The sequence below is a fragment of the Cucurbita pepo genome, chromosome LG19 (assembly GCF_002806865.2).
Source record: "Cucurbita pepo subsp. pepo cultivar mu-cu-16 chromosome LG19, ASM280686v2, whole genome shotgun sequence".
Classification (NCBI taxonomy): domain Eukaryota; kingdom Viridiplantae; phylum Streptophyta; class Magnoliopsida; order Cucurbitales; family Cucurbitaceae; genus Cucurbita; species Cucurbita pepo.
The window spans coordinates 6,034,983-6,061,091 of NC_036656.1; the positions used below are offsets into that span (position 1 = coordinate 6,034,983).

At 38.6% G+C, this 26,109-nt stretch overlaps 6 protein-coding genes across 8 annotated transcripts; 4 read left to right on the plus strand and 2 right to left on the minus strand.

Moving 5' to 3' along the window:
- Nucleotides 1-590: 590 nt before the first annotated feature.
- Nucleotides 591-4,174, minus strand: LOC111780901 (protein indeterminate-domain 2-like). Of its 2 annotated transcripts, XM_023661251.1 has the most exons (5): nt 3,584-4,174; nt 2,740-2,862; nt 2,266-2,662; nt 1,958-2,187; nt 591-1,582 (listed from the first exon to the last, which is right to left on the minus strand). In XM_023661251.1, the coding sequence occupies exons 2-5, from the start codon at nt 2,846-2,848 to the stop codon at nt 780-782; spliced, it is 1,539 nt and encodes a 512-aa protein (XP_023517019.1). In that variant the 5' UTR covers nt 2,849-2,862; nt 3,584-4,174; the 3' UTR covers nt 591-779. The 2 variants fall into 2 exon arrangements, with proteins under 2 accessions (XP_023517019.1, XP_023517018.1); XM_023661250.1 differs by lacking the exon at nt 3,584-4,174 and having other exon boundaries at nt 2,740-3,453.
- A 1,593-nt stretch (nt 4,175-5,767) lies between these two features.
- LOC111780903 (protein indeterminate-domain 2-like) lies at nt 5,768-8,051 on the minus strand. Its single transcript, XM_023661253.1, has 4 exons — nt 7,718-8,051; nt 7,254-7,650; nt 6,987-7,174; nt 5,768-6,783 (listed from the first exon to the last, which is right to left on the minus strand). The coding sequence occupies exons 1-4, from the start codon at nt 7,821-7,823 to the stop codon at nt 6,032-6,034; spliced, it is 1,443 nt and encodes a 480-aa protein (XP_023517021.1). The 5' UTR covers nt 7,824-8,051; the 3' UTR covers nt 5,768-6,031.
- A 2,813-nt stretch (nt 8,052-10,864) lies between these two features.
- LOC111780902 (probable polyol transporter 6) lies at nt 10,865-12,480 on the plus strand. The gene is made up of 2 exons (XM_023661252.1): nt 10,865-10,991; nt 11,080-12,480. The coding sequence occupies exons 1-2, from the start codon at nt 10,865-10,867 to the stop codon at nt 12,468-12,470; spliced, it is 1,518 nt and encodes a 505-aa protein (XP_023517020.1). The 3' UTR covers nt 12,471-12,480.
- A 1,165-nt stretch (nt 12,481-13,645) lies between these two features.
- Nucleotides 13,646-15,301, plus strand: LOC111780904. The gene is made up of 3 exons (XM_023661254.1): nt 13,646-14,020; nt 14,094-14,438; nt 14,631-15,301. Exons 1-3 carry the CDS (start codon nt 13,733-13,735, stop codon nt 15,126-15,128), a joined length of 1,131 nt encoding a protein of 376 aa, XP_023517022.1. The 5' UTR covers nt 13,646-13,732; the 3' UTR covers nt 15,129-15,301.
- Nucleotides 15,302-16,121: 820 nt separating this feature from the next.
- Nucleotides 16,122-19,568, plus strand: LOC111780908. Its single transcript, XM_023661258.1, has 3 exons — nt 16,122-16,572; nt 16,682-16,897; nt 19,132-19,568. Exons 1-3 carry the CDS (start codon nt 16,339-16,341, stop codon nt 19,204-19,206), a joined length of 525 nt encoding a protein of 174 aa, XP_023517026.1. The 5' UTR covers nt 16,122-16,338; the 3' UTR covers nt 19,207-19,568.
- A 1,017-nt stretch (nt 19,569-20,585) lies between these two features.
- On the plus strand, nt 20,586-25,974 carry LOC111781292 (U1 small nuclear ribonucleoprotein 70 kDa-like). Of its 2 annotated transcripts, none has more exons than XM_023661804.1 (11): nt 20,586-20,883; nt 21,347-21,461; nt 21,590-21,669; nt 22,195-22,270; nt 22,353-22,417; nt 22,495-22,557; nt 23,941-24,022; nt 24,121-24,283; nt 24,503-24,574; nt 24,731-25,478; nt 25,562-25,974. In XM_023661804.1, the coding sequence occupies exons 1-10, from the start codon at nt 20,785-20,787 to the stop codon at nt 25,449-25,451; spliced, it is 1,536 nt and encodes a 511-aa protein (XP_023517572.1). In that variant the 5' UTR covers nt 20,586-20,784; the 3' UTR covers nt 25,452-25,478; nt 25,562-25,974. The 2 variants fall into 2 exon arrangements, with proteins under 2 accessions (XP_023517572.1, XP_023517571.1); XM_023661803.1 differs by having other exon boundaries at nt 20,588-20,883; nt 25,604-25,974.
- Nucleotides 25,975-26,109: the final 135 nt, after the last annotated feature.

Consider the following 26,109-nt stretch of genomic DNA (forward strand, 5'->3'; position numbering starts at 1 on the left):
ACGTCTCAATTCGAGATCTCAATTTCATTCATTCACCAATTTGATTTTTACATAACATATTGTGGGTATTTATAGTCTCCCTATAAAAGACGTTTGTGGCCGGGATTCAATCCCGATCCCCTTTAATCTCCACAAAAGACGATTTGACCATTACAGAATGAAACAAAAAACAATAAAAAAATTCAACAAACGATATGTTTGAATGGCTAAGGAGACAAACTTACTCGTCTAGGTTCAAACACTAGAGTTTCAAAAAACAGGCTTACCATTGTATCATGTTTCAAAAGTAACCTGGAGATAATCTATAAAGTATCAATAAATAATTTCGAGTAATTCAAATTCTAGTATAACTAGCTGTGAGAATGATAACAGTTCGGACACCAAATTTGAACACAAAACATAAATATTTGTTTTATGCAAAATATCACAACAAATGTCCGAATCAGACAAATTTTAACCAATAAAGTTATCCATAATTTAATAATGTCTTAGTTTTGTCACTTTCACTACTCATGACCAGAAAANTTTCTTTTTTTTTTTTTTTTTTTTTTTAATCTTTTAATTGTAATTCAAAACTCAATTATAATAAATTCATGAACTGAGATGAGTTTTGGAATTTAATTTTACTGGCCGATCTAATGATCTTTACATAAATATAGCAGCCATGGCATCCATGGCATCCATGGCATCCATGTCGCTGCTGTTTCTAAAGCAAAGCCGACCGCAAGTGTTTACAACTTACAAACACTAAGGAGAAGAGCTTCTCTTCTCTTCCAGTTTCAGTTGCTTCTGTTCATGTCCTGTCGGCCGGATATGTCGCCGCCGCCGCCGCCTGGGTATGATTGAGCGGTTGTTGCAACGTCCACGCTGCTGCCTACTGAGGTTATTAGTGCAGCCAGGCCACTGTTGGGGCTGCCCCCAGCTGCCATTCCCAATCCAAGGAAATCAAGGGTGGTGTGTTTTGGAGCAAACATGGAATGGTTTCCCCTTATTAGTTCCTTCAATCCCGAGTTTCCATCGCAGGGGAGTCCGAGGCCGAGCCCTGCAGCAATCGAGACGCCATCAGGTTCGACTTGTCTCTGGTGGTTCCATGGCAAGCTCTCTTGCTGAGCAGCTGAAGAGGAAGATGATACTAACCCCAAGCCACGAAGCAACGACGCACTTGACGCTGCTGCCCCCATTTGAGCAGCTCTTTGGAGTAATGCTGTGGCGGACATTGCAGGATGTGGCATTGGTACGTATGGTCGGAGGTCTTGGCTGGCGGTTCCGAACATCGGAGGCCCTTGATTCATTGCAAGACATAGAGAAATAGGTTCAATGGTTGAAGATGGTGCATAGTCTGATGAACGATCTGAACAAGCCATGGCTTGCATTAGGTTCGTAAATGGAGGTCTTGGAGGTTGGAGGCTTATCGACGTAGTTGAAGAAGCAAATAACCCAGCAAACCCGCTACTTCTCGTGCTACTATTGCTGCTCGCACTCTTGCTGCTGCTGCTGCTGCTGCTACTGCTCCCGCTCCCGCTCGTAGCCGCCGCCATACCCGGTGCCTCTTCGATATATTGCAAGGGAATCTCTGGCAGCTCTGTTGATAAAAATAAAAATCTCAACAAGGGTAAAGAATGAGGAATGATCACAAAAAAGGTTAACATCCAAGAATTGTTTAAAAGAAAGCAAAAAAGAGGAATCATCAATCATTTTTTACTATAAAAACCCCTTTTCAATCCTCTTTTGGCTTTTTTAGCACTTGGGGATCTCTTTAACAAAAGCTATGAATCTCATGATTTACAGTAACCATTCCAGAAAAGGGTTCATTTTAAAATACTTGCAGATCGATCATCACCCAGATGGAAACAAAGAACAATAACAGACAAAAACAAACTGTTACAAGCAACTTAGCTTTGTTGTTTTTCATGAACACTTCAGACCATACACGACAAGGCCGAGAGGTTGACTTTACCTTGACTTGGGACAGGCAGCACAGTTGTTGGCTCAGCCGTTGACTGCGGAGGAGATGAAGGCGGTGGCGGCGATGGTGGAGAAGGCTCCGGATTGGGTTTCGCCACCGTCGTCTGAGAATCGCCTATGTCTGGATCCAAATCCGGTTTGTCCACCGGCTTAAGCTGAGCTTTTGCCCTTTCCTCCGCCAATGCATCACAGAAAGCTCTATGTGTAATGAAGCTATCCCTCCTTCAAACCAAACCCCAATTCAGAATCCCAAAATCTCAACAAAAACCCAATAGATTAAGCAGAGGAAATTCAATTCACCTGTTAAACAAAGTCCCACAATCGCATTTATACTCGCGAGTGCCACAAATTTTGGAGTGAGCTTTCCAATCGGACTGAACGGCGTATTTCTTAGAACACTTACCGCATTTCCATTTCTTCTCGCCGTGCTTTCTGCAAAAGTGCTTTTTAATCCCAGTCAGATCACCAAGAGCTCTAGAGGGATCGTGATGAACACATGAACTCTCAGGGCAGACATAGACCTTCTTCTTGACCTCCTTACTTGACCTCTGCCGGAGCTTCCATGGAAGATTGTGTCCTCGCCGGTGAAGCTGTAGATTCTGATCCCTCTGAAACCCCTTGTTGCAAATCTCGCAAACAAATCGATTCGTGGCCAAAAGGGTCTTCGGAGACAGAGCAATTACTTCCGCCTCCGGATCTGTGAGAGGAAAATCAAGTTCAATCGATTGAACAAGTTCAAACAAACATTAAGAAGTAATCAAGCAATCAAATAACCTGGCATTCCGGGTAGATTTCGCTTCTTCTTAGTAGCAGATTTCGCTCCAGGAGAAGAAACGCTACCCTCTATGGAAGCTATAGACGAATCTTCTACATCGGCCGACATGATTTTACAGAAAAATTTCACAAATCCGAATTGAAATTCAATAATCGAGAGCAAAAGAGGAAAGAAAGGGAAAATCCCAAGTATTTCAACTTCAAATCGAGGAATCCTTTTAGATGGGGTGGCGACAGTTCATTTGATTCTAGGGTTTTTTCCCCCAATCTCTCTCTCTCTCTCTCTCTCTCTACCGGTCAAATAGCTTTATTACCCCATCCACCTACCATTCTCCGAGACCTCTCCGACCTAAATCCAGCATTTCCGAACAAGATGAAACCCCTCTCAACCAAAAGGGGTCTGTCTAGATATCGATTAACGCAGCCAACGGAAAATCACTACTGTCCGGGTGAGCCTGTGAACACCGGTGGAACAGCTGCTTCACCGTCCGGTGATCGGAAACAAATTTCGGAACACGATGAAGAGGATGGAGAATGAGAGAAAAAGCGAGTTGGGTGAATCAGGTTCGAGTCAGTGGAGACGGCGAGTTTGGGGTTTTAGAGAGAAAAATCAAAATCAATAAAGGATGGAAAGGAGAGGCGGTTTGCTGAATTTTGTGCCGCAGGACTTCCAACGTGACTTCTTCTCAAAGTTTTCGACTTCGATTCAGACAAACCTCTTTCCTCTTTTTTTATTTATTTATTATTATTATTTTTTTTTTTTGCTTAGTAATTTTGTTTTGGCAAATTTAATGTCGTCGGACGTGGCACTCGATGTCCTGAATTCAACAAACTANACAGAAAAATTTCACAAATCCGAATTGAAATTCAATAATCGAGAGCAAAAGAGGAAAGAAAGGGAAAATCCCAAGTATTTCAACTTCAAATCGAGGAATCCTTTTAGATGGGGTGGCGACAGTTCATTTGATTCTAGGGTTTTTTCCCCCAATCTCTCTCTCTCTCTCTCTCTCTCTACCGGTCAAATAGCTTTATTACCCCATCCACCTACCATTCTCCGAGACCTCTCCGACCTAAATCCAGCATTTCCGAACAAGATGAAACCCCTCTCAACCAAAAGGGGTCTGTCTAGATATCGATTAACGCAGCCAACGGAAAATCACTACTGTCCGGGTGAGCCTGTGAACACCGGTGGAACAGCTGCTTCACCGTCCGGTGATCGGAAACAAATTTCGGAACACGATGAAGAGGATGGAGAATGAGAGAAAAAGCGAGTTGGGTGAATCAGGTTCGAGTCAGTGGAGACGGCGAGTTTGGGGTTTTAGAGAGAAAAATCAAAATCAATAAAGGATGGAAAGGAGAGGCGGTTTGCTGAATTTTGTGCCGCAGGACTTCCAACGTGACTTCTTCTCAAAGTTTTCGACTTCGATTCAGACAAACCTCTTTCCTCTTTTTTTATTTATTTATTATTATTATTTTTTTTTTTTGCTTAGTAATTTTGTTTTGGCAAATTTAATGTCGTCGGACGTGGCACTCGATGTCCTGAATTCAACAAACTATTAAATTATAATTAAATAATAATTAAATTTCTTTGTTTTCTACTGATTATTTTTATTCTTTTTTCTTGAATTTGTCTTCTTATTAAACATTTGTGATTTGCCCCTTTTGAATGCTCCTCCCATTTTACACGTTTTTTTTTTAATTTATTACATAGAAAAAGTAAATTTTAATTAATTTAATTAAATGAATATCCTAAAGCCAATGATAAATTTTACTATTTTGACTTTTTCTTCCCTCTTCAATCCGACATATTAAGAGTTTGACCAAATTCTTTTTTTATTATTTATTTATTATTGAATTATACGTGTCACTGGCTTGATTTTATTTGTATATTTTTGCGCTCTTAACATTTTTTTGTAATTGAAAAATCACATATCAAACTTTTAATAAATTAAATTTGAAATTTTGACCAAACATGTATTTTCAACTTTATTGGCATTTGAATGATTATTACAATACTTTGACTAAATAAACTCTAAAAATATAAAATTATAACCCTATATTATTAATAATAATAACAACAACAACGTTGGTAATTAAAAATCATGTTAACGAATTAATTATTTATAATACATTATTAATTAACGACAAAGATTAATGCAACGCAATTTTAGTATTGTTTCATTTAAAATTTGATAATAAGAATATTTTTTAAATAATTTTAAAACAAACTTGGTGGTATAAAGATATTTTATATAATTAGCTGTTAATTTTATTTATAAATTTAACTAAAATAAAAAATATTTAAATATATTTTCCTTATACCAACCGTAAGTATTAATAATATTATATTATTATTATTAATTGATTTTAACCCTACTATTTATCTATTTACAAATTACATTTTAAATATTTTCCTATTATTATTCTCCCCTTTTTTAACTTAGACTTTAATATTATGAAAAATAAATAAATTGTACAAATATATATATATATATATATATATATAGATATATATATTTCCTTAAAATATTAATATCCGAGAATTCTTTTTTTTTTTCAATAAATATAAAGGTAAATATTTAATCCTTGAAATTCACGTGAACATAAATGCTATATGATAACAACTAAACTGTAATTATATTCAATATTAAATAAATAAAAGTTAGTTACAATAATTTAATGCATCCCCACTTGACTATACGAATTGATGGGTTTATTTATGGTAGCAACTATGGATGTTTTTAAGTCGTTTTAGATATTTTTATATCTTTTAAATTTTAATTTTGTATTTATTTTACACATAAAAAAAGGAATATAAAAACATTAAGTTACTTTAATATTGGTAAATTAATTCATTATGTATTATATTTATTAGTGTATAAATTATTTATTTTCTTAATAACCAATATATCAGACTACTTCTTTGTAGGTTTGTTTGATGACGTGTAATGCAATATATTAAATAAAAGAAAAGCGTATTTATTGATTAAATGTATGTAAACTTCTACTCACGGTTTAAACATTGACATAAATGGCACTTTTATTAATGTTTTTAAAAACATTAGGAAAAATTTCAGTGTTGAGAAAGAGTCGAGCCTTGATTAAGAGGAGAGGTTGGTCGAAGGCTCCAGAGTATAATTTCTTCGAGAGGAGGATTGTTGAAGATTGTTGGGAGGGAGTCTCGCTTTGAGAAGCCCATAGCAAAGTTACGAGAGTTAATAGAGTTAATGTTCAAAGTGGAGAATAGTTGGGAGAGAGTCACATAGGAATACATCTCCATGGACACGAAGCGTCAATGGTTTGTGTTCATGTCTATGGTGGATATGTCAGTAGCTCCGTATGATCCGGTGGTTGTGGCTGTAACGTCGCCTATTGATGTGATTAGTGCGGCCAGGCCGCTGTTGGGGCTGCCACCAGCTGCCATTCCCAATCCAAGGAAATCAAGGGTGGTGTGTTTTGGAGCAAACATGGAATGGTTTCCCCTTATTAGTTCCTTCAATCCCGAGTTCCCATCATAGGGGAGTCCGAGGCCGAGCCCTGCAGCGATCGACACGCCATCTGGTTCGACTCGCCTCTGGTGGTTCCATGCCAAGCTCTCTTGCTGGGCAGCTGCAGAGGAAGATGACACTAAGCCTAAGCCACGAAGCAACGAGGCATTTGATGCTGCGGCGCCCACTTGAGCAGCTTTTTGGAGTAATGCTGTGGCGGACATTGCAGGGTGTGGCATTGGTAAGTACGGTCGGTGGTCTTGGCTAGCAGTTCCAAACATCTGGGGCCCTTGATTCATTGCAAGACATAGAGAAATAGGCTCAATGGTTGAAGATGGTGCATAGTCTGGTGAGCGATCTGAACAAGCCATGGCTTGCATTAGGTCTGTATATGGTCTTGGAGGTTGGAGGCTCATCGACGTAGTTGAGGAAGCAAATAAGCCAGCAAATCTGCTACTTCTCGTGCTACCATTGCTGCTGCTGCTGCTGCTGCTACGACTCGTACCCGACATACCGGGTGCCTCTTCGATACATTGCAAGGGATTCTCTGGCAGCTCTGAATCTCATAATTTAGAGTAAGCATTCCAGAAAAGGGTTCATTTTAAGAACAATAACAGACAAAAAAAAAAAAAAAAAAAAAAAAAAAAAAAAAAAAAAAAAAAAAACACAAGCAACAATGTTTTGGTTTTAGTTTTGTTGTTTCATGAAGACTTAAGACCATACACGACAAAATGAACAAGGCCGAGAGGTTGACTTCACCTTGACTTGGAACAGCCAACACAGTTGTTGGCTCACCAGTTGACTGCGGAGGAGATGGAGGCGGCGGCGATGGTGGAGGCGGCGGAGAAGGCTCCGGATTCGGTTTCCCCACCGGTTTAAGCAGAGCTCTTGCCCTTTCCTCCGCCAATACATCACAGAAAGCTCTATGTGTAATGAAGCTATCCCTCCTTCAAACCAAAACCCAATTCAGAATCCCATAAATCTCAACAAAAACCCAACAAATTAAGCAGAGGAAATTCAATTCACCTGTTAAACAAAGCCCCACAATCGCATTTATACTCGCGAGTGGCACAGATTTTGGAGTGAGCTTTGCAATCGGACTGAACGGCGTAGTTCTTAGAACACTTACCGCATTTCCATTTCTTCTCGCCGTGCTTTCTGCAAAAGTGCTTTTTAATCCCAGTCAGATCACCAAGAGCTCTAGAGGGATCGTGATGAACACATGAACTCTCAGGGCAGACATAGACCTTCTTCTTGACCTCCTTACTTGACCTCCTCCGGAGATTCCATGGAAGATTGTGTCCTCGCCGGTGAAGCTGCAGATTCTGATCCCTCTGAAACCCCTTGTTGCAAATCTCGCAAACAAATCGATTCGTGGCCAAAAGGGTCTTCGGAGACAGAGCAATTACTTCCGCTTCCGGATCTGGGAAAAACAAGAGTTCAAATTCAAGAGTTAAAGAACAATAAACAAAATAGTAATGGAAAGGCACCTGGCATTCCAGGGAGATTTCGCTTTTTCCTTACGGCGGAGTTTCCGGGGGTGGAGACTGTGGGTTCGCCGGAAGCCGGTGAGGAACTGTCGAAATCGACCGGCATGGGGTTAGCAGAGATGAATCAAATTCGAGAGACGTAATGAAGAAGATTTGAGAGCATTTATGCATTTTGATTGGGGGAAAATGTCTATGCGGGGGACAGCAATGTTTGTTCTTCTAGGGATTTTGTTTTTCCTTTTCTCTATCTAAATCTCAATCTCTACAGAATCCCACTAAACTAACACCACCTCCCACGACGGTGAAGGAACTCACGCCGTCCATCGGCCGCCGGTGGCGGCGGCGGCGGAGGAGGAAGGCGAAATACTGAAAATGTTGGAGCCAGTTACATTTAAAGTTCCAATAATGTGGTAGAAATAAGTTTAAGCCGTACCAGCCAAAACAACTCTGGTCCTTCGAGTTTAGGTTAAACAACCCGTAAAACTTTAGAACCAAATTTAAGACACGCTATTGTTTGGAACTAACTAAAATTATTTTCGTGCTCACGTTGGAAGGTCATAAGGTGAGTTACACAAGTATAACAGGGTAACAAAACGAGCGACATCACAAAAATCTAGACGAAAACAACAGTGTATTATATCCTGGTTACTTCAAGATGTTTTTTGGGTTTCTATAGATATGTCCTATACGGTCACGTTATATTGAACATGATGTCTTATCATACCATAAGTAGAACTGCCACGATGAAGATGAGAAATGAAAACAACGTGTTACTTAGAGAGAGACAAGCTAATTCAAGCGAAAAAAAACACTTTTTTATGTCCATTCATTTGATTCATTCGTCCTTTAATTTCAACCATTATTGAGTGAACCTTTTACCTTTCCTCGCACCTCTGCACCGCACTCATTCAACCATAATTGGAGTATCCCATGAAAAAACACCATACAGCTAGTAAATATTATCTGTTTTATTCTGTTACGTTTCGTTGTTAGCTTTACAGTTCTTAAAACATGTCTATTAGGGAGAAATTTCCATACGAAGGGAAAAATGAAGCCCTCATTATAAGGGTGTAAGAAAATCTCCTTAATAAACGCATTTTGAAAACTGTGAGGCTGGCAGCGATACGTAACGAACTGAAACGGACAATATCAGCAACGAACTTAGGACTGTTACAAATGGTATTAGAGCTAGACATTGGGCATTGTGCCACTGAAGACGTTAGGCCCCAATGGGGTGGATTGTGAGATCCCATATGGAGAGAGGAATGAAACATTTCTTATTAGGGTGTGGAAATTTATTTTTTAACGTCATTTAAGATTGCAAGAAGAGGATGACTCTAGAATGCTTCGATCCTATGCTTGAAACGACATAACGACACATTCTAATTAATATTAATTAAATGCTATCGTGTCATAAAAGAACTGGTTCGAAGTACAAATTTCTCGATCAAACTTATTGTTCGAACCAAATAATCAATCAAATCATTATCAATAATAACATGAGAAGAAAAAGGGATGCAATGAATGGATATTTCCCCCAATTTACCATAATCTATGCTTTTCATTGCTNAAAAAAAAAAAAAAAAAAAAAAAAAAAAAAAAAAAAAAAATCTTCCATCATTAAAACATTCCCATTCCCATTCATTGAATCCTGATATTTATCGAGTTTAATAATATGTGATTACGTATCGTCGTCAGTCTTACGATTTTAAAACACGTCTATTAAAGTTAAATTTTCACACCCTTACTAGTAATATTTCGTTCTCGTCTCTAATTGATATGAGATCTCTCAACTCACCCACTTGAAGGCTAGCGTCTTCGTTGGCACACCGCTCGATATCTGACTCAAATACCATTTGTAACAGTTCAAGCCCACCGCCGTTCATGATGAGTGAGATTTATTAGATAAACTTTGGGTAATTATTAGGTTAAATCTCATTTTCTTTTAGGTTCCAATCTCTTCAACACCCTCCTTTTAAAAAGCTGACTGGACTCTTATTTTTTCTGCTAATCTGACCTGGAAATTATTATAATTTATATTATTAATTTCCCCTTAATTCTTATCTTTTCTTAATCATAAATTTAAAAATACAAAAATAAAATAAGAAACTATTAAAAAAATTAAATATATATATATAATAAAAGTACAGAAAATAATATGAAAGGGATAGCATTATAACTTACTCAAAGCTCGAGGATAGCATCAATGGCAGGCACCACCGTCAATCGTCGGCTCTGTTGGTGGAGAGCTGGCGGCCACCCGTCTTGCGGTGGTTGCCCACTGCTTGTTTGGTGGCCGACAATACTTAAAGGGCCCAAATCTTATCCTGGCCCAATGTTAACTTAAAAGGCCCATTAATATTGTTAAAGTGGGCCTATCAGTTTCTTTTGATGGGCTTAGAAATCTACTTGAGCCCATTTTTGGTTGAAGGTGATAATTAATTGCCTTTATTATTTTATATTTTCTACTTATATTTCCTAATTACGATAAATAATATATTAATTATTGGAGGATTAGAAAAAATATATAATTTTATCTATCCAAGTCATTTTACCAAATGCACAACCAAAGAAGAGATATTTACAAAATTGCCATTTAAAAAATTAGCAAAATAAATAAATAAAAATAGTCTACTTATTTCTTGATGAGATGCCCTCATTACCCGTTCCTTCGTTTTCCATGTCTCACGTAATTTAAAAAAAAAAATGAGAATTTAATTTATAATATATTTTTATTGTATTTAATAATTAAAAAAAAATGAATTTTCTTAATATTTATGTTTATTTAAAAAATAAATTAAACTAGAAAACTACCAACCCGACTTTAGAGAGTGTCCAATCAAGGAGGCTAGAAGTCAGGAGTGAGCTGAAACGAACATTACAATTTTTGTGCTTAAAAACAGTTCCAGTGTCGGATTAAATCAAATTGAGTTCGCTCGAGAAGAGAACAAATCAAATTGAGTTCATCCTTGTCAATCCGACAGGAACAGCACATCCAGTTCTGAATTCAAACAACCGACTCGGTCCCCATAACACAAATCCTTTATGAGCTTTTCAGCTCTATCCTTCAATGTCCTAGATCGTATGTAATTGTTGAACTGACGAGATTTTTTCAGAAAAAACAACCGATCAGAAGAAGATATAGAAATGGAGAAGACAATGGCGGGCAATGCTTTTGCCGGAGAAGTCTCCGGCGAAACTCAGAACAAGCTGAATAAATATTCTCTGGCTTGTGCTATAATTGCCTCTATTATCTCTATCATATTTGGTTATGGTGAGTTTTTGATTTTCGTGTTCATTGTGAAGAAAAGAAATTGGGGTAAATGTTTTAAGTTCATGCGATTGAAATTTTAATTTTGCAGATACGGGTGTTATGAGTGGAGCTATGATATTCATTAAAGATGAATTGAATATCGATGATGTTAAAGTGGAAGTTCTAGCGGGAATTTTGAACCTGTGTGCCTTGGTGGGATCGTTGGTGGCTGGAAGAACCTCCGACATCATTGGACGCCGGTATACGATCGTTTCAGCGTCGTTGATCTTCATGGTGGGCGCTATTCTGATGGGCTATGGTCCAAATTACGCAGTCTTGATGATCGGAAGGTGCATCACCGGCATTGGAGTGGGGTTTGCGTTGATGATTGCCCCTGTTTACTCTGCTGAAATTTCATCGCCGTCGTATAGAGGATTTCTCACTTCTTTACCGGAGTTTTGCATCAGCTTCGGTATCTTAACAGGGTATGTTTCGAATTACTGCTTCGGGAAAATGGCGGTGAAGATCGGCTGGAGAATGATGCTCGGAATTGCGGCGATTCCGTCGCTTGTTTTAGCTCTCGGAATTTTGAAAATGCCGGAATCTCCTCGGTGGTTGGTGATGCAGGGACGGCTGAAAGAAGCCAGAGATGTTCTAGCGAAAGTGTCGAATTCAGAGGAAGAAGCAGCGATGCGATTCAGAGATATTAAACTCGCGGTAGGAATCCCCGAGGGTTGTGAGGAGGACGTTGTGAAATTGAACAAAGACACTCACGGCGAGGGAGTTTGGAGAGAGCTATTGATTACCCCGACGCCGAGCGTGCGGTGGATTCTGGTGGCGGCGGTTGGTTTGCATTTCTTCGAACACTCTACGGGCATTGAAGCAGTCATTTTGTATAGCCCTAGAATCTTCAAGAAAGCCGGAATCGCCAGCAAGGACAAACTCTTATTAGCCACCGTCGGCGTCGGAGTGATCAAAACGCTGTTCATCCTCGTCGCGACGTTCTTACTCGACAGAGTCGGAAGAAGACGACTGCTATTCACAAGCACAATCGGGATAACGATTTCGCTCTCATCGTTAGGGTTTGCTTTGACAATGGTGGAACATTCAAACGGGGAGTTATTTTGGGCGTTGATTCTAAGCATCTGCTCCGTTTATATGTACGTCGCCTTCTTCTCCATCGGAATGGCGCCGATTACCTGGGTTTACAGCACTGAAATTTTTCCGTTGAAATTGAGAGCGCAAGGGACGAGCATCGGAGTTGCGGTGAATAGAACGATGAACGCGGTGGTTTCGATGAGTTTCATTTCGATCTACGGGGCGATTACGATCGGTGGAACTTTCTTTATGTTCGCCGGAATCTCTATAATCGCTCTGATATTCTTCTATTTCTTCTTGCCGGAGACGAAAGGGAAGTCGTTGGAAGAGATTGAAATGCTGTTCGGCAAAAATGCAGAGCCGTCGGCGAAGGGAGACGGTCGGGAAAAAGACGACGTGTAGTTTTGAAGCAGTCGGTAGAAATAAGACATGTCGGCCACCGAGAAGGATGATGTTCATCTCTTCTCTGGCTGTTCGTTTCTTTTAAATTGCAACTTCGAGAAAAAGTTCCCTTTCCACTCCACAAATTATGATTCAAATGTATAATTTGAATGTGTTTGGTTTGGTTACTTAATTGAATTGAGAAATTTAAGTCTCCATTTCTTATTTCTTTCTAATAAATATATATTTTTAGATAAATTAAACGACTTTATGTGCGGTTTTGACTTTATAATAACCACAGCTCGATCCACTTGAATTCTCATAGTAAGTGAATGAACTTTGAAATGGGTTGGACCGAACTTTGAAATGGGTTGGACCTCCTTACTATATGCGAGAATCGTGTACTACCTCAGCTTGATTGTATTCTGACTATTTGATTCAACGATTACGTGAATATTGTCCTCCAAAGGTATCATACTCAATCCGAAAATGACAACAGCACTTATAAATTTGTCACCATGGTCTTGAAAAATCCAACCTAATCCATCTCTATTTGTATATGTGTCCCTAACTGCATCAACATTCAAGCAACGACTCTTGTCTATCTACTACAAAACTAATTCTATTCAACGTTGGACGTGAACAACTCATGTCCAAGACAAGTGCATTGATGCTGAGCATCGGACCTAGATCATGTCCCCTTTGAAGACCACCTTGGCCTTGGACATACTCCAAAACATCATAAGACCCGTCAATTCATTTAAAAAAAAAAAAAAAAACTAACCTCGTACCTATAATAATTTTGGTTTTGAAAACTGAATATATATATATATATATAGACACCCAAAACAATTCAATTATAATATTTAAAAGAAAATAAATAGATAATTGAGTGATTAATGACATATTAAAAAGAAATAAAAACAACATGAATAGATAATATCAAAAGATTATAAATTTAAAAGAAACTATCATTAAATAAAAATAAAGATAGGATAATANAAAAAAAAAAAAAAAAAAAAAAAAAAAAAAAAAAAAAAAAAAAAAAAAAAAAAAATCCCATATTTATCAAATTACATTGGGTAAATATTTTTTATTTATTAATTTTTATTAATTTTTGTTGGTAAAAAAGACAGGGTGGAAAATAAAAGGAAAAGAAATAAAAATTGTACCCACAAGAGAACTAGAAGCAAGGAGAGCCTTTACCCCATTTTATTCCCATCCTTTATTCCCCCTTTCTCCCTCCGATTCCCCACATTTTCATTTTCGGATCGGATCCAGTCATGAGGCGTCTGTGTCCCAACATCGACCGAGACGACGGGCTCGAGACGATTCTGGAGGTCCCCATCCCGGAAGAGCTCTTCACCAGCATGGGCAGCAACGTCACCCTCCGTTGGCAAAACATGTCCACTTGGATGAAGGCCCAAACCTCCGACAAATGGTCTTCCCCGATCATCGCCAATCGCTTCAATGAGCTCCGATTTCTCCTCTACCTCGTCGGATCCCCCCTCATCCCTCTCCAAGTGCAGCTCGGCCACTCCGTCCACCGCCCCGTCAGAGATTGCTCCATCGTAAGCAAACAAAATTCCAATCGATTCCGTTGCTCGTTCATTGGGATTTGGATTTTAATGATTTTCGTTGCAGGAGGCTTCGACCGCGAAGTACATTGTGCAACAGTACACGGCGGCGACGGGAGGCCCGGCGGCGTTGAATTCGGTGCAGAGTATGTGCGTGACCGGGCAGGTGAAGATTAAGGCGTCTGATTTTCATCTGTCGGATGTGAGCATCGAGGTGAAGAAGAGCACGGAGGAGATGGGCGGGTTTGTGCTTTGGCAGAAGAATCCAGATCTGTGGTGCTTGGAGCTCGTGGTTTCGGGTTGTAAAGTTATATGCGGCTCTAATGGCAAGGTTTCCTGGAGACATTCTTCTAATAACCAACAATGTCCCATCTCCTCTGGCCCTCCTAGACCTCTGCGCCGATTTCTTCAGGTACATTGCAATTTTCATCGCCCTATTGTTGCTATCAGTTTCATATGGACTAATTTAGGTATGATCATGAGTTCATAGAAAAACTACCAGAGACAATATTTGTGAAGTGCTGTGATTCCTAACATAACGCTGTCAATAGGGCCAGGGGAAGGGATATAGTGTATACTGAGTGTTTATGTTCAAAATGGGTAGGGTTTAGATCCAAGAGCGACGGCGAACCTATTCATAGATGCGATGTGCATAGGCGAGAAGCTAATCAACGACGAAGACTGCTTCATTCTAAAGCTGGAAACGAGCCCGGCGATTCGCGAGGCTCAAAGCGGCTCCAATTACGAGATAATCCACCACACAATTTGGGGCTATTTCAGCCAACGCTCCGGCCTCCTCATCCAATTTGAGGACTCTCGGCTTCTACGGATGCGAACCAAAGCGGGCGAAGACGTCTTCTGGGAGACTAGTACTGAGTCCTTCATGGACAACTACCGCTACGTCGACGGCGTCAATATCGCCCACAGCGGCAAGACCAATGTCACCGTTTTCAGATACGGCGAACAGTCCGCTAATCACAAGCGGGAGATGGAGGAAACTTGGAAGATTGAAGAGGTGGATTTCAATGTTTGGGGATTGACGATGGAGAGCTTTCTCCCGCCGCCTGGCACCGCCCTGTTGCAGTTGCAGGAGGGTTGCTAGTCGCCGGCTCAAGGATATTCAATTTCTTATTTTGTATATAGAAATTTTAAAGTTTGTCCTAATTTTCTGTAAAATTTGATCGTGTATCGCTCTTGTCTGTTCTGGCAAGGAGTTCGATTACTTTTTTTTTTTCTTTTTTCTTTTTTCAATTTTAATTATGTTTTTATTTCTTATATTGTATTTTTTTTATTAAAATATATTAATTTTGAAATTATTTATTACGTTTGTTATATATCGCGGTCAAACTCATAGTTTTAATACACGTCTATAAAGAAAGTTTTTCACACTCTTATAAGGATTGTTTTGTTCCCGATGTGAGATCTCATAGTCCACCCTCTTGTGTCCCTAGTGTCTCGTTGGTCCACCACCCACTGTCTCGCTTTGATACCATTTATAATAGTCAAGCCCACCGCTAGCAGATACTCTCTACTTTAACTCGTTACTTATCGTTGTCAGCCTCACGATTTTAAAATGTGTTTTAAAATCTTGTGAGGAAGACTGAAAGGAAAGGTCTAGCCTAGCAGATACTCTCTACTTTAGCTCGTTACTTATCGTTGTCAGCCTCACGATTTTAGCTCGTTACTTATCGTTGTCAGCCTAAATGTAAAAAAATGACAATATCTATTATTAACGGTGAGTTTGGACTATTACAATTATTGAAATCCGAAAAAAAAAAAAATAATAATAATAACAATTATTGATGTTTTACCTATTTGAGTTTTTTAATATTTAAAAATAAAACTGTAATAAAATAAAATGGAGGGAGAGAATATGGTTTAAAAAACACGCTAAAACAAAACGACGTCGTTTTTGGTTAGGTGGTGTCAGTCATATAAGGATGGTTGAGAACATTAATACTTGGCGACTACGGCAAAGATTCATCCCGCCACGTATTTTTATTATCATTTGAGATATTAATTAAAATGAAATAATGAAATCTTAACCATAATTATAATTTATAATTACTTACATAGATCAAGCAATCTCTTTTAAGGAACCCTCTGTTTCCGTCTTTATCTCTCTTCTTTATTTTTTCTCTCTCTCTTTTCAGTGAGAGAAGAAATCTCTTCTCCGTCCAAATCTGGGTGTATCCTCGATGTGTAGTGCAGAAGAACGAGGGCATGATTTCTCGTTTGTTCTAGAATCGATTCTCCAGCAGTGAGTCTAGGCTTTTGATTTTTGTTTCTCCTTCTCATTGTCGTTGATCGATATGAAGGACGACGATGTCCTTCCGACGACGATAGCGAGTGCCGGGAGGAAAGAGAGCTCGGTTTCGAGTTTATTCGGCAAATGCCGTTACAAGTTTTGGGCATTGGCTGCCATTTTGTTGCTCGCATTTTGGTCCATGTTCACCGGTACTGTCTCTCTTCGATGGTCCGCTGGTAATCTCAACGGCTTGTCTGATAATATCGATTTTAACATCCATGACGATCTCGATGTGCTTGTTAGTGCCTCTCATTCTCTCTCTATTCATGATTTTTGAGCTAGATCTTGATGGAATTTAACTCATCGATTTCATGGTTTTTCCCACAATTGTTGGTTTCCGATTTTAGGAGATGGAGGAAAGGGAGAAGACAGTGAAGCACATGTGGGACGTTTACACAAATAATCACCGTATCAGGTTACCGCGTTTCTGGCTAGAGGCATTCGAGGCTGCGTACGAGGACCTAACCAGTGAAGTGCCTGGTGATAGAGAGGCTGCTATCTCCGAGATCGCCCGGATGTCCGTGCGCTCCATTGTTATTGATACGCCTTCAGAGAAATCAACGGTTGGTTATTTACTCTCTCATGCTTAAGTTTTAATACCCCCTGATTATCACCTTATGTTCTTAGCTCACGAAAACGGTATCTAAGGGCATTCTATGGACTATAATTACAAACCAGGAACAGTTGGAGTTTAGTTTTTTTTTCTCATTCCTAAGTCTGAATGTTGCAATTCTTATAATCATCAAGTGGGAAGTTATCTTAAAACAAAATGCTAATGGTATAGCGTCTGCCTCCCCACCTACCCACTTTAACGTAGGTTTTATTCTTCATAGTTGAACTGAAATTGCACTTTGTTATTTGATGAATGGGATTCTTCATAGAAAAACGAGTCAATTACTATGAAGTGCAACCCTGTGTTTCCATTGGATGAATGGCATCCTGTTCTTGACTCTTGATATCGTTGCCTATTCAGAAACTTGACAATTTGTATGACTCCTTAGTCGTTTTAAATAATTTTCTAAAAAATTATCAGTGAAGTTGGGATTCTTTACTGGAAGCTTGCTATATTGTCTGCCAAGCCAGTCACTTCATGTGATTTATAGGGACCAAAGGTTTATGTCTGAATTTTGTAACAGTTTTTACCTGCTTTCTAATACTTCCGTTCATAACCACTTGTGGATGATGGGTTGCCACTTAATTGTCGTACTCGCTATATCTGCCTTTGATAAAGAATCATATTTGTCTAAAATAGGAATCTGCATGTGAGATCCCACATCGGTTGTAGAGGAGAACGAAACATTCCTTATAAGGGTGTGGAAACCTCTCCCTAGCAGATGCGTTTTAAAATCGTAAGGTTAATGGGGATACATAACGGGCCAAAGCGGACAATATCTACTAACAGTGGGCTTGGGCTGTTACAAATTGTATCAGAGCCAGACACCGCTCTCTGCCAGCGAGGACGCTGGGCTCCCAAGGGGGTGGATTGTGAGATCACACATTGGTTGTAGAAGAGAATGAAACATTCCTTATAAAGTTGTGGAAACCTCTCTCTAACAGACGCGTTTTAAAATCGTGAGGCTAACGATGATACATAACGGGCCAAATCGGATAATATCTACTAGTGGTGGGCTTGAACTGTTACCCTTCAAGTTTATTTATTGAATATAGCTTATAAGGACAGTGAGGTTTGTTATTACCTGCTTGCAAAACTGTTTCTAAGTTTTGGAATAGTTTTAACCTGCTAGCTAATACCTCCCTCCACAATCAATTGTGGATGGTGGGTTGCCTCTTAATTGTCATCCTCGCTATACTGCCTGCGGTAAAGAATTACAGCCCTGTCTCAAATAGGAAACTACGGTCTCAAACAGGAAACTGCAAGTTTGTTGTTCAGTCATCACTAGTTTATAAGGGTAGCGAGGTTTGTTGTTTTCTACACTCCCTGCAGCCTAAAAGGAGATCAAGTTCTTCATTCTATTCTGAAATATAGTACTTTTATATGGATATGGGGTATGGTGATTTACAAAAGCCGAGGTTATCTTTTCCTCAAACACAGCTGCCTGATAAAGAATTATAGTAATCTCAAATAGCAAAAATAGAGTTTGTTCTTCAATGATCACAAGCTTTAAAGGACAGGGAGGTTTGTTATCCTCAAAAAGATCAAGCTCTTTTGTCTATTATGAAAAATAGAGAACTGCTTATAGAGGTGCTATCTGGCGATTTGTAGAAGTTGAGGTTACCTTGTACTTGGGACAGATTTTTGTTTATGAATCCGTTATTCTTAAAGAAAAAACAACTCTTATTCTTTAAAATAGTTGATTATGAGAACAGACTAAGAGGGAGAAAAAAAACTTTAAAGAACAAGTTATACAACAAGCATTCACTGCTCCTTTTTGTTTCCAAAACTAACAATTTAAACTCTTATGTGTACTTAATGCATTGGCTTTGTTTATGATCGATGGGAGAACTTGACTCCCACGTTGAATAGACTGCAAACCAATAAAGGGAATCCTGCTTCTGATCTAATCTTGTGTTTTGATAGAAATGATTAACTAATGAACGTCCTTCTAGGAGGGGAGGAAATTTATTAATTCTTATTGATAGTAGTTTACTATAGTGAAATGCAGACATATTGGTAGATTTGATCTTTCACTGATAGTGCTAAGCATATCCTTTAATTTCATTGTGAAAGCTATTGCTATAGCAAGTGGTATCCCATATGTCACATATTCTTACACATGCAGACATGACAATGTACTCTAACCTCTATTCTCTGTACTCTTCTTATATTTATTATCAGAGTGCACGAGAATTTGCAAAGATGCAAAGAAAAGCAGATAAAAGCAGGGAGACCAGCTACCAAAACTGGGAGTAAGCTGTGAGATGGATGATGTTCTTGATGATCTAAGGTTCGAGACCTCTCTATTCTGGCCTTTCAGCCACTAGATTGCTGTCTGAAGTTTGTTAGGAGGCAGTGATTGGCAAATCTATATTCTTTAAAATTTGATTCTTCCCCTTTGCTTTAGCATTGCAAGATGGGTCAAACAGCGTTTTTGCCTAGAATGTTATAGTGTTAATGTTATTTACAAAGATGAAAGATCAATTTTGTTCAAAATTATACTTCCAAACCCATCACTTGCATATTTTTTTACTGTCCTATTTGCATCTCTGTGATTGCTGCGGATGATTTATGTGCTTAGAACTTTGGATAATTTCATATTCCGTTGCTTTGGCCGATTGTCGATTGTCGAGTTGTATATCTCGTGTGATGGAATTGTTCAACCTTAGAGAGTTGTTCCATGTCCCAGCGTGTTAGGTGCAGGTTGAGGCAAATTTGTGCTTCAAATAGTGTTTTTGATTCATTTTAAAGTACAGAATGCACTTGTATATTATATTATACACTCTTGAGACTGCTTATTGCTTAATGGGTCTTCCTAGATTAACTAGTGGAATGAAACAAATGGATATCTTCTCCAATGAAAAGGGTGTTTTCTTTCATAAAATTAGCTCTATTGAGACAAGCGAAATTCCAACTCGAACTACTATCTTCTCTATGCGTATATAGGCCGATCTTACAACTACTAAACAACATAGGAACGAATTTAAGTCACTTGAAAGAAATATAATATGCAACTTTACGGTCATTTTTAATATCCAAAATCTTTACGGTAATTATTAATTGAAGAATCATGTTAATAGAATCCTCAAATATCGAACCGAACAAAGAATTGTGAGTCTCGAAGGTGTAGTCAAAAGTTACTAAAGTGTCGAACAAAGGGTGTACTTTGTTCGAGGACTCCAGAGAAATGAGTCGAGTCTCGATTAAGGAGAGGCTATTCGAGAGCTCCATTAAGCCTTAGAGGAGGCTTATAGTGGGAGAATTGTTGAGGATTATTGGGAGTGAGTCCGACATTGGTTAATTTAGTGGAAGATCATGGGTTTGTAAGTGAGAAATACTATCTCCATTGGTATGAGGTTTTTGGGGAAGCCGTACGAGCTTATACTCAAAGTGGAGAACATCATGCCATTGCGGAGAGTCACGATTCAAATAGAAGGCGAAGCTTCAATGATTAATTATTATTTTTTAAAAAAGAAATTACCATAATTCCATATAATAAACATTTATTTTAAAATTCAAAAGATGAAATTTTGTTGGAAAGTTAAAAAAGAAAAGAAAAAGGATTCCTGAAGTGTAATTGTTCAAGTACCGTCGACAAGTTTGGCCCATATATAATCCGGCCTTGCAGAACGGCGTATAAATACCCTCGTTAAAGCGCTAAACCATTTCCGTCTTTTCGCTGCCGCCTCTCTTCTTCGTTCCCTACGTTGGGACACGATTATACCAATTAGATCCGAGCAGAAACCACTCACCGATGTTCTCCCTCCACTCGATTTGATCTCTCGTACAAATTCTTCGTTGTTGTACTAGTCTTACCGACGATCGTGCGCTGCCATGGGAGATTATAATGATGCCTTCATGCGGAACCAAAACGCCGCGGTTCAGGCTCGTACCAAGGCCCAGAATCGTGCTAATGTCCTTCAGCTTAAGCTGGTAGGTGGAATGGTTTCGATGATTATTGTTATTTCTGTAGGAGCGTTCGATTTTGTTTTGTTTGAAGAGAGCTAGGGTTTCAAGAAGTTATTTCGCACACGTTCATTAGAAGAAATACGGATTTGTCTTTTTGTATCGCAAAATTATGGATAAATGCTGCTGTAATAGGTCTTGCGTCTTCATGACGATCGGTTTTCGTTTTCCTGTTTAGAGATGACAAATTATGTTATATCCGTTGAATGACTCGTAAATTGTTACAACGTACTGTCAATGTAAGTTGCAGTCTCTTGTTAAGGAAAAAAAAAAGGGGAAAATTATTGTGAGAGGCAGATGGTGTGAAGCGATGACATAATATCATTATTGGGGGTTGAAGTGAGGATTATGGTTCTAGAAGAAGCTTAAAGTGTTTGTAGAACATTTGATTATGGAATCTTTCGGTTTCTTAATTTTGCTTCTTATGCAGATTGGGCAGAGTCATCCCACTGGTCTTACGGCCAATCTCCTGAAGCTCTTTGAGCCCCGACCGCCTTTGGAGTATAAGCCTCCACCAGAAAAAAGAAAATGTCCTCCATTAACAGGTTTTAATTACTTTTCAAAACTTGCATATCATTTATTGATATTTTATGCACTTTTTAAAATTTATTTTTATTTTTACATTTCATTGTTTTCGTGGTGGGATATAATTCTATCTCATTTTGTTTTGAAGGGATGGCCCAGTTTGTGAGTCATTTTGCAGAACCTGATGATCCGGAATATGCCCCCCCTGTTCAAGAGGGTGAAACTCCCGTAAGATGATTCACTTCTTAATGATTGTCAGATTGAATTTTAAACCATTCATACTCTCTCTCCAATACATATGTGTTGAGTATATGAATGTATAATAAGGAAAATGAATATTAAGCTTATGACTTCAAAGCTCTATTGTCACTTACGGTGCCAAATGGTTTGTGTTTTAAACACAGTTTTAGGATTAGAAATTAGGTGGCTTGTACATTTTTAGGCTAGTGGGTAACAAACAATTTATTTGGACATGGTTTTTGAAGGAAGCAATGCTTCAATTGTCTTTAAACAACAGAGAAATCAGAAAAATGCGGTTAAACTGAACGTAGGAAACAATGTTGTAAAACAGCATCTGTGCTGTCTCTTACTTATGGTGGTATCTATTTTGCAGACTAGCAGTAAAAGTCTTAATTTTTTTTCCAACTAACTAGTTTATGAAGATTAATTGATGGTAGAAGTCTTAATTTTTTTTCCAACTAACTAGTTTATGAAGATTAATTGATGGTAGAAGTCTTAATTTTTTTTTTTCAGTCGCAAAGGAGGGCCAGAATTCACTTGTTAAGAATTGAAAAGGGTGCACAGAAAGCTGCCGAGGAGCTTCCAAAATGTGATACTCTTCAATACTCTCCCTCAATTTTTTGTTAAAAGAAGTTCAATGTCTTGTGTCTTACCTACGTACTTTTGTGCAGATCTTGAACGTGATGATCCAAATGTTACTGGAGATCCATACAAAACTCTCTTTGTGGCTAGACTGGTGTGTAAAATGTAGTGTACATAGTTTTTTAGTCTAAGCTAATTGTTTTACTTAAAATGATCGTTATCCGATGGCAGAACTACGAGACATCTGAGAGCAGAATCAAAAGAGAGTTTGAGTCTTATGGGCCAATCAAACGGGTAGGTATTTGAGCATCCTCATGGAGCTTGGTAAGAGGTTAATATTTGTGTGGTGAATTAAATGCTTCATTTTTACTATCAGAAAGTTTTTTGGGTAGTAATCATGTTTTTGGGTTCATTTTTCTCTAAAGCTTATTTTTTTAGAATCTATACTATTCTAAACCACCGTCAGTTTGGTCTAGTGGCATCTAAGCAAGGATTTTCGTTGGTGGGTTGTCTTAGTTAACAGCTTTTCTTGTAATGTTTTTCGTTGTTGTAGTGATAATGAACCAGTTCATGCTTAATCTTCAAAATAACCCATCAAAAAGATTCCACTGGCCTTCTGAATTAACGACATGTCAAACAGGTCTCTTATTTGTATTGTTCTTTTAACCTTCTCCCCATTTAAACTAAAGTAGTCAAATGGGTAAGTTTTTATGGGAGTAAAACATATTTCTACCTGACTGGATCGTTATGATGGAACCACTTTTGAAGAAAGATTAGTGCCAAACACCTCCCTGGATTCATCATTGATAATTCAAGCTCCTAATAGTCTCTCAGGTAAAGCTGCGGGTATGCAGTAATGACTTTCATTTGTATTTCATTTTCCTTGTAGCGACTGTGTCTTTGCCCGGACACAGTTGCACTATAGAATTCTCGAGGCATGATGTTAATAGGAAATTCCTTAGTAAAGTTCTATACATCAAGAATTCCTGGTAAGGAGGCAGTTATTCTACATTCAGCCAAATATTATTAATGATGTAAGTATTTCTACGGTTCGGATCCCAAAGATGGTGCGCTTCACCATGCATGGCAAAGCTGAAAATTTTAGGTTGGGCAGTGGAGTGATGTTCATTGTATTTTGGCCATAATATTCAAGCAACAATGGAGATTGTCAACTTCCCTATTTTTCTGCCTTGGGTAAAGCACATAGGGATTATTACCATCTCTTTCTCCTTTGAATTTTGTACTGCATGGATTTTCTGCTGCTAAAAGTATTACTTTTGGCTTTAAAGGCATCAAATAAATTTCGTCGTTGAGAAGGTCTCCTGGTATTTCCTGTATTACATATACCTTTTTGCATTACTTGAAAAATAATTTCCCTGGTAAGGGGAGTTTAATGTGTTCAACAACTGGTAAAATGGCCCCAAATACTTCAGTTTTTCCAACTCTAGCTGGTGGTGATGCATCTCGCAATGGAAGCTCTATTATTTAAAGGTGAGCACGGCTAATTAGGCATAGTGCCTGTCTGCCGTGCCAATAGGATTAGATTATGATAAACTTTCTTATAGTATATGATCTATAAACTAATAGATCCTTTATTGAGAATGCATAATGGAAAGAGGTTTTAACTTTTCTTCTGCAATATGACTTCTTGTTTGTGTGATTTTCTGTGTTTTGCAGGTCCGATTGATTACAGACAAGGTGACAGGTAAACCTAAAGGCTATGCTTTCATTGAGTACATGCACAAAAGAGATATGAAAGGTTTGTCTCAATCAATTTGAATTTTGAACCCTTTCTATTTGATTAATTTCTCCTTTTGAAACTGGTTAATTTTCTTACCTTAATCTGAAATTATTCAGCTGCTTATAAACAAGCTGATGGTAGGAAGATTGATGGTAGAAGGGTACTAGTGGATGTTGAGCGAGGTAGAACTGTACCAAATTGGCGTCCTCGTCGGCTGGGTGGTGGTCTTGGAACCACCAGAGTGGGAGGTGAAGAAAATAGCCAGAGGCATGCTGGAAGGTAATTGATATGATTTCAACAACTTCTGCTCTTTCAAGCGCATGCCTTTGAGAAATATTGATGATTATTGTACTATTGAACAGCACTGTTTAAAATGATTCTCGATCTGATGTTTTTGTGCCTTAGGAAGATATTTTTGTTGATTGCTGAAAAGTTTTAAAAATGAGACTGAATTTAATGTATTATATTCCATGCTGAAAGCATTTGTAATTTGTTCAGGGAGCAACAGCAATCTGGAGCACCATCTCGATCAGAGGAGCCTAGGGCTCGTGAAGATCGCCATGGAGAGCGGTATGATGTTCCATATCTTGTTCACTTTTAGATCAACATTTTTTGTCAACATTTTATGCTTCTTTCAAGTAATAATTTCAGCACTTAAACATAACTTCAATTTATTGTTAATTTTATGATACCATGTAAAATTAGGCCTCAATTTAATGTTTTCAGAGATAGGGAAAAGTCTTATGAAAAAGGAAGAGACAGAGAAAGAGAGAGAGAGAAGTCTCGGGAACGTTCCCATGATAGATCTAAGGATCGTGATCTCAGAGAAGACAGACATCACAGAGATCGTGATAGGACAAGAGATAGGGATAGGGATAGAGAAAAGGAAAGGGAAAGAGAGAGAGACCGCGGGCATGACCGTGATAGAACACGTGATCGTGATCGAGGAAGGGATCGAGGTCGTGATTATGAGCGTGACAGAGATCGTGATCGGGATCGTCATCGGGACAGAGATAGGGAGAGGGAGAGGGATCACGAAGGGGGATATGCAGACCCTGATCGTGGTCGCTCCCATGATAGGGAATCTGATTATGATCGGGTAGATTCAAAATATGAGAAGGACAGACATGGTGATAGGGAGAAAGATATTGATCCTGGTGAAACTGAGGATGGTCATGGGTGGTATGATCAGCCTGCGCATGGGCACAGACACCCACCAGATACTGATCATGATCCCCAATACTATGATCACTTTGAACACAACCGAAGTCGAGAGCAATATGATCACCCCGAACATCATGGCCAAGATCGTTATGATCAGTATGATAGAATGGAGGATGATTACCGTTACGAACGTGGCACTTCTGAAACTCGTGATAGAGAGAGGTCGCGTGATTTGAATCATGAATATAGACGCACAGAGAGATCTCATTCAAGAGAGTATTAGTTTCTCATGCTGCAGTGTGATCTGATGGTAAAGTATCTGCTCACTTTCTTCCCTTTTCTTTATATAATTTAAGAAGCCATCCCTTCTCCCATGTGAATGTTGTTTTCCAGGTTATGATGATAGATACCAAATTTCATGATAATATCATGTAGGTGCTGTGATGATCGGTGTTGGAATTGCCTTCTTCTTTTGTTAATTGGCCTCAAGTTGCCCAAACATCGTTGCATATGCTTGGTGCTGTATGTTCTGTTCTTCGGAGTGTTTCAGTTTCAGCCATGTTATGCAGATTTTTGCACAGTTTATGTATGTGCTAAAACTCCTGGACTTACTATGTATTAGTTTGTAGCCATGCTATTTAAGCTGGAAGTGTTATAGAACGTTTTGAATGCTTGATCCGATTACTGTCCTTTTGGTGGGAACAAGGTCAAATGCAGTGGATGGGTGTAGGTTTGTTTGCTATTCATAGTGTTTAGGAGAAAACTGAAGCTATTAAAATGAAACTTGGTCGTGGTGATTGTCATCGTCTTGGGGATTATTATTATTTTACTATATTTTCATTTTTTTAACATGATTATTTTGATTGCCCCAACCCCTCTCTTGAGTTCATCGGCAAAATAACATAGACAATGTCCACTCCAGAGAGCCTCTCTTATCCCAA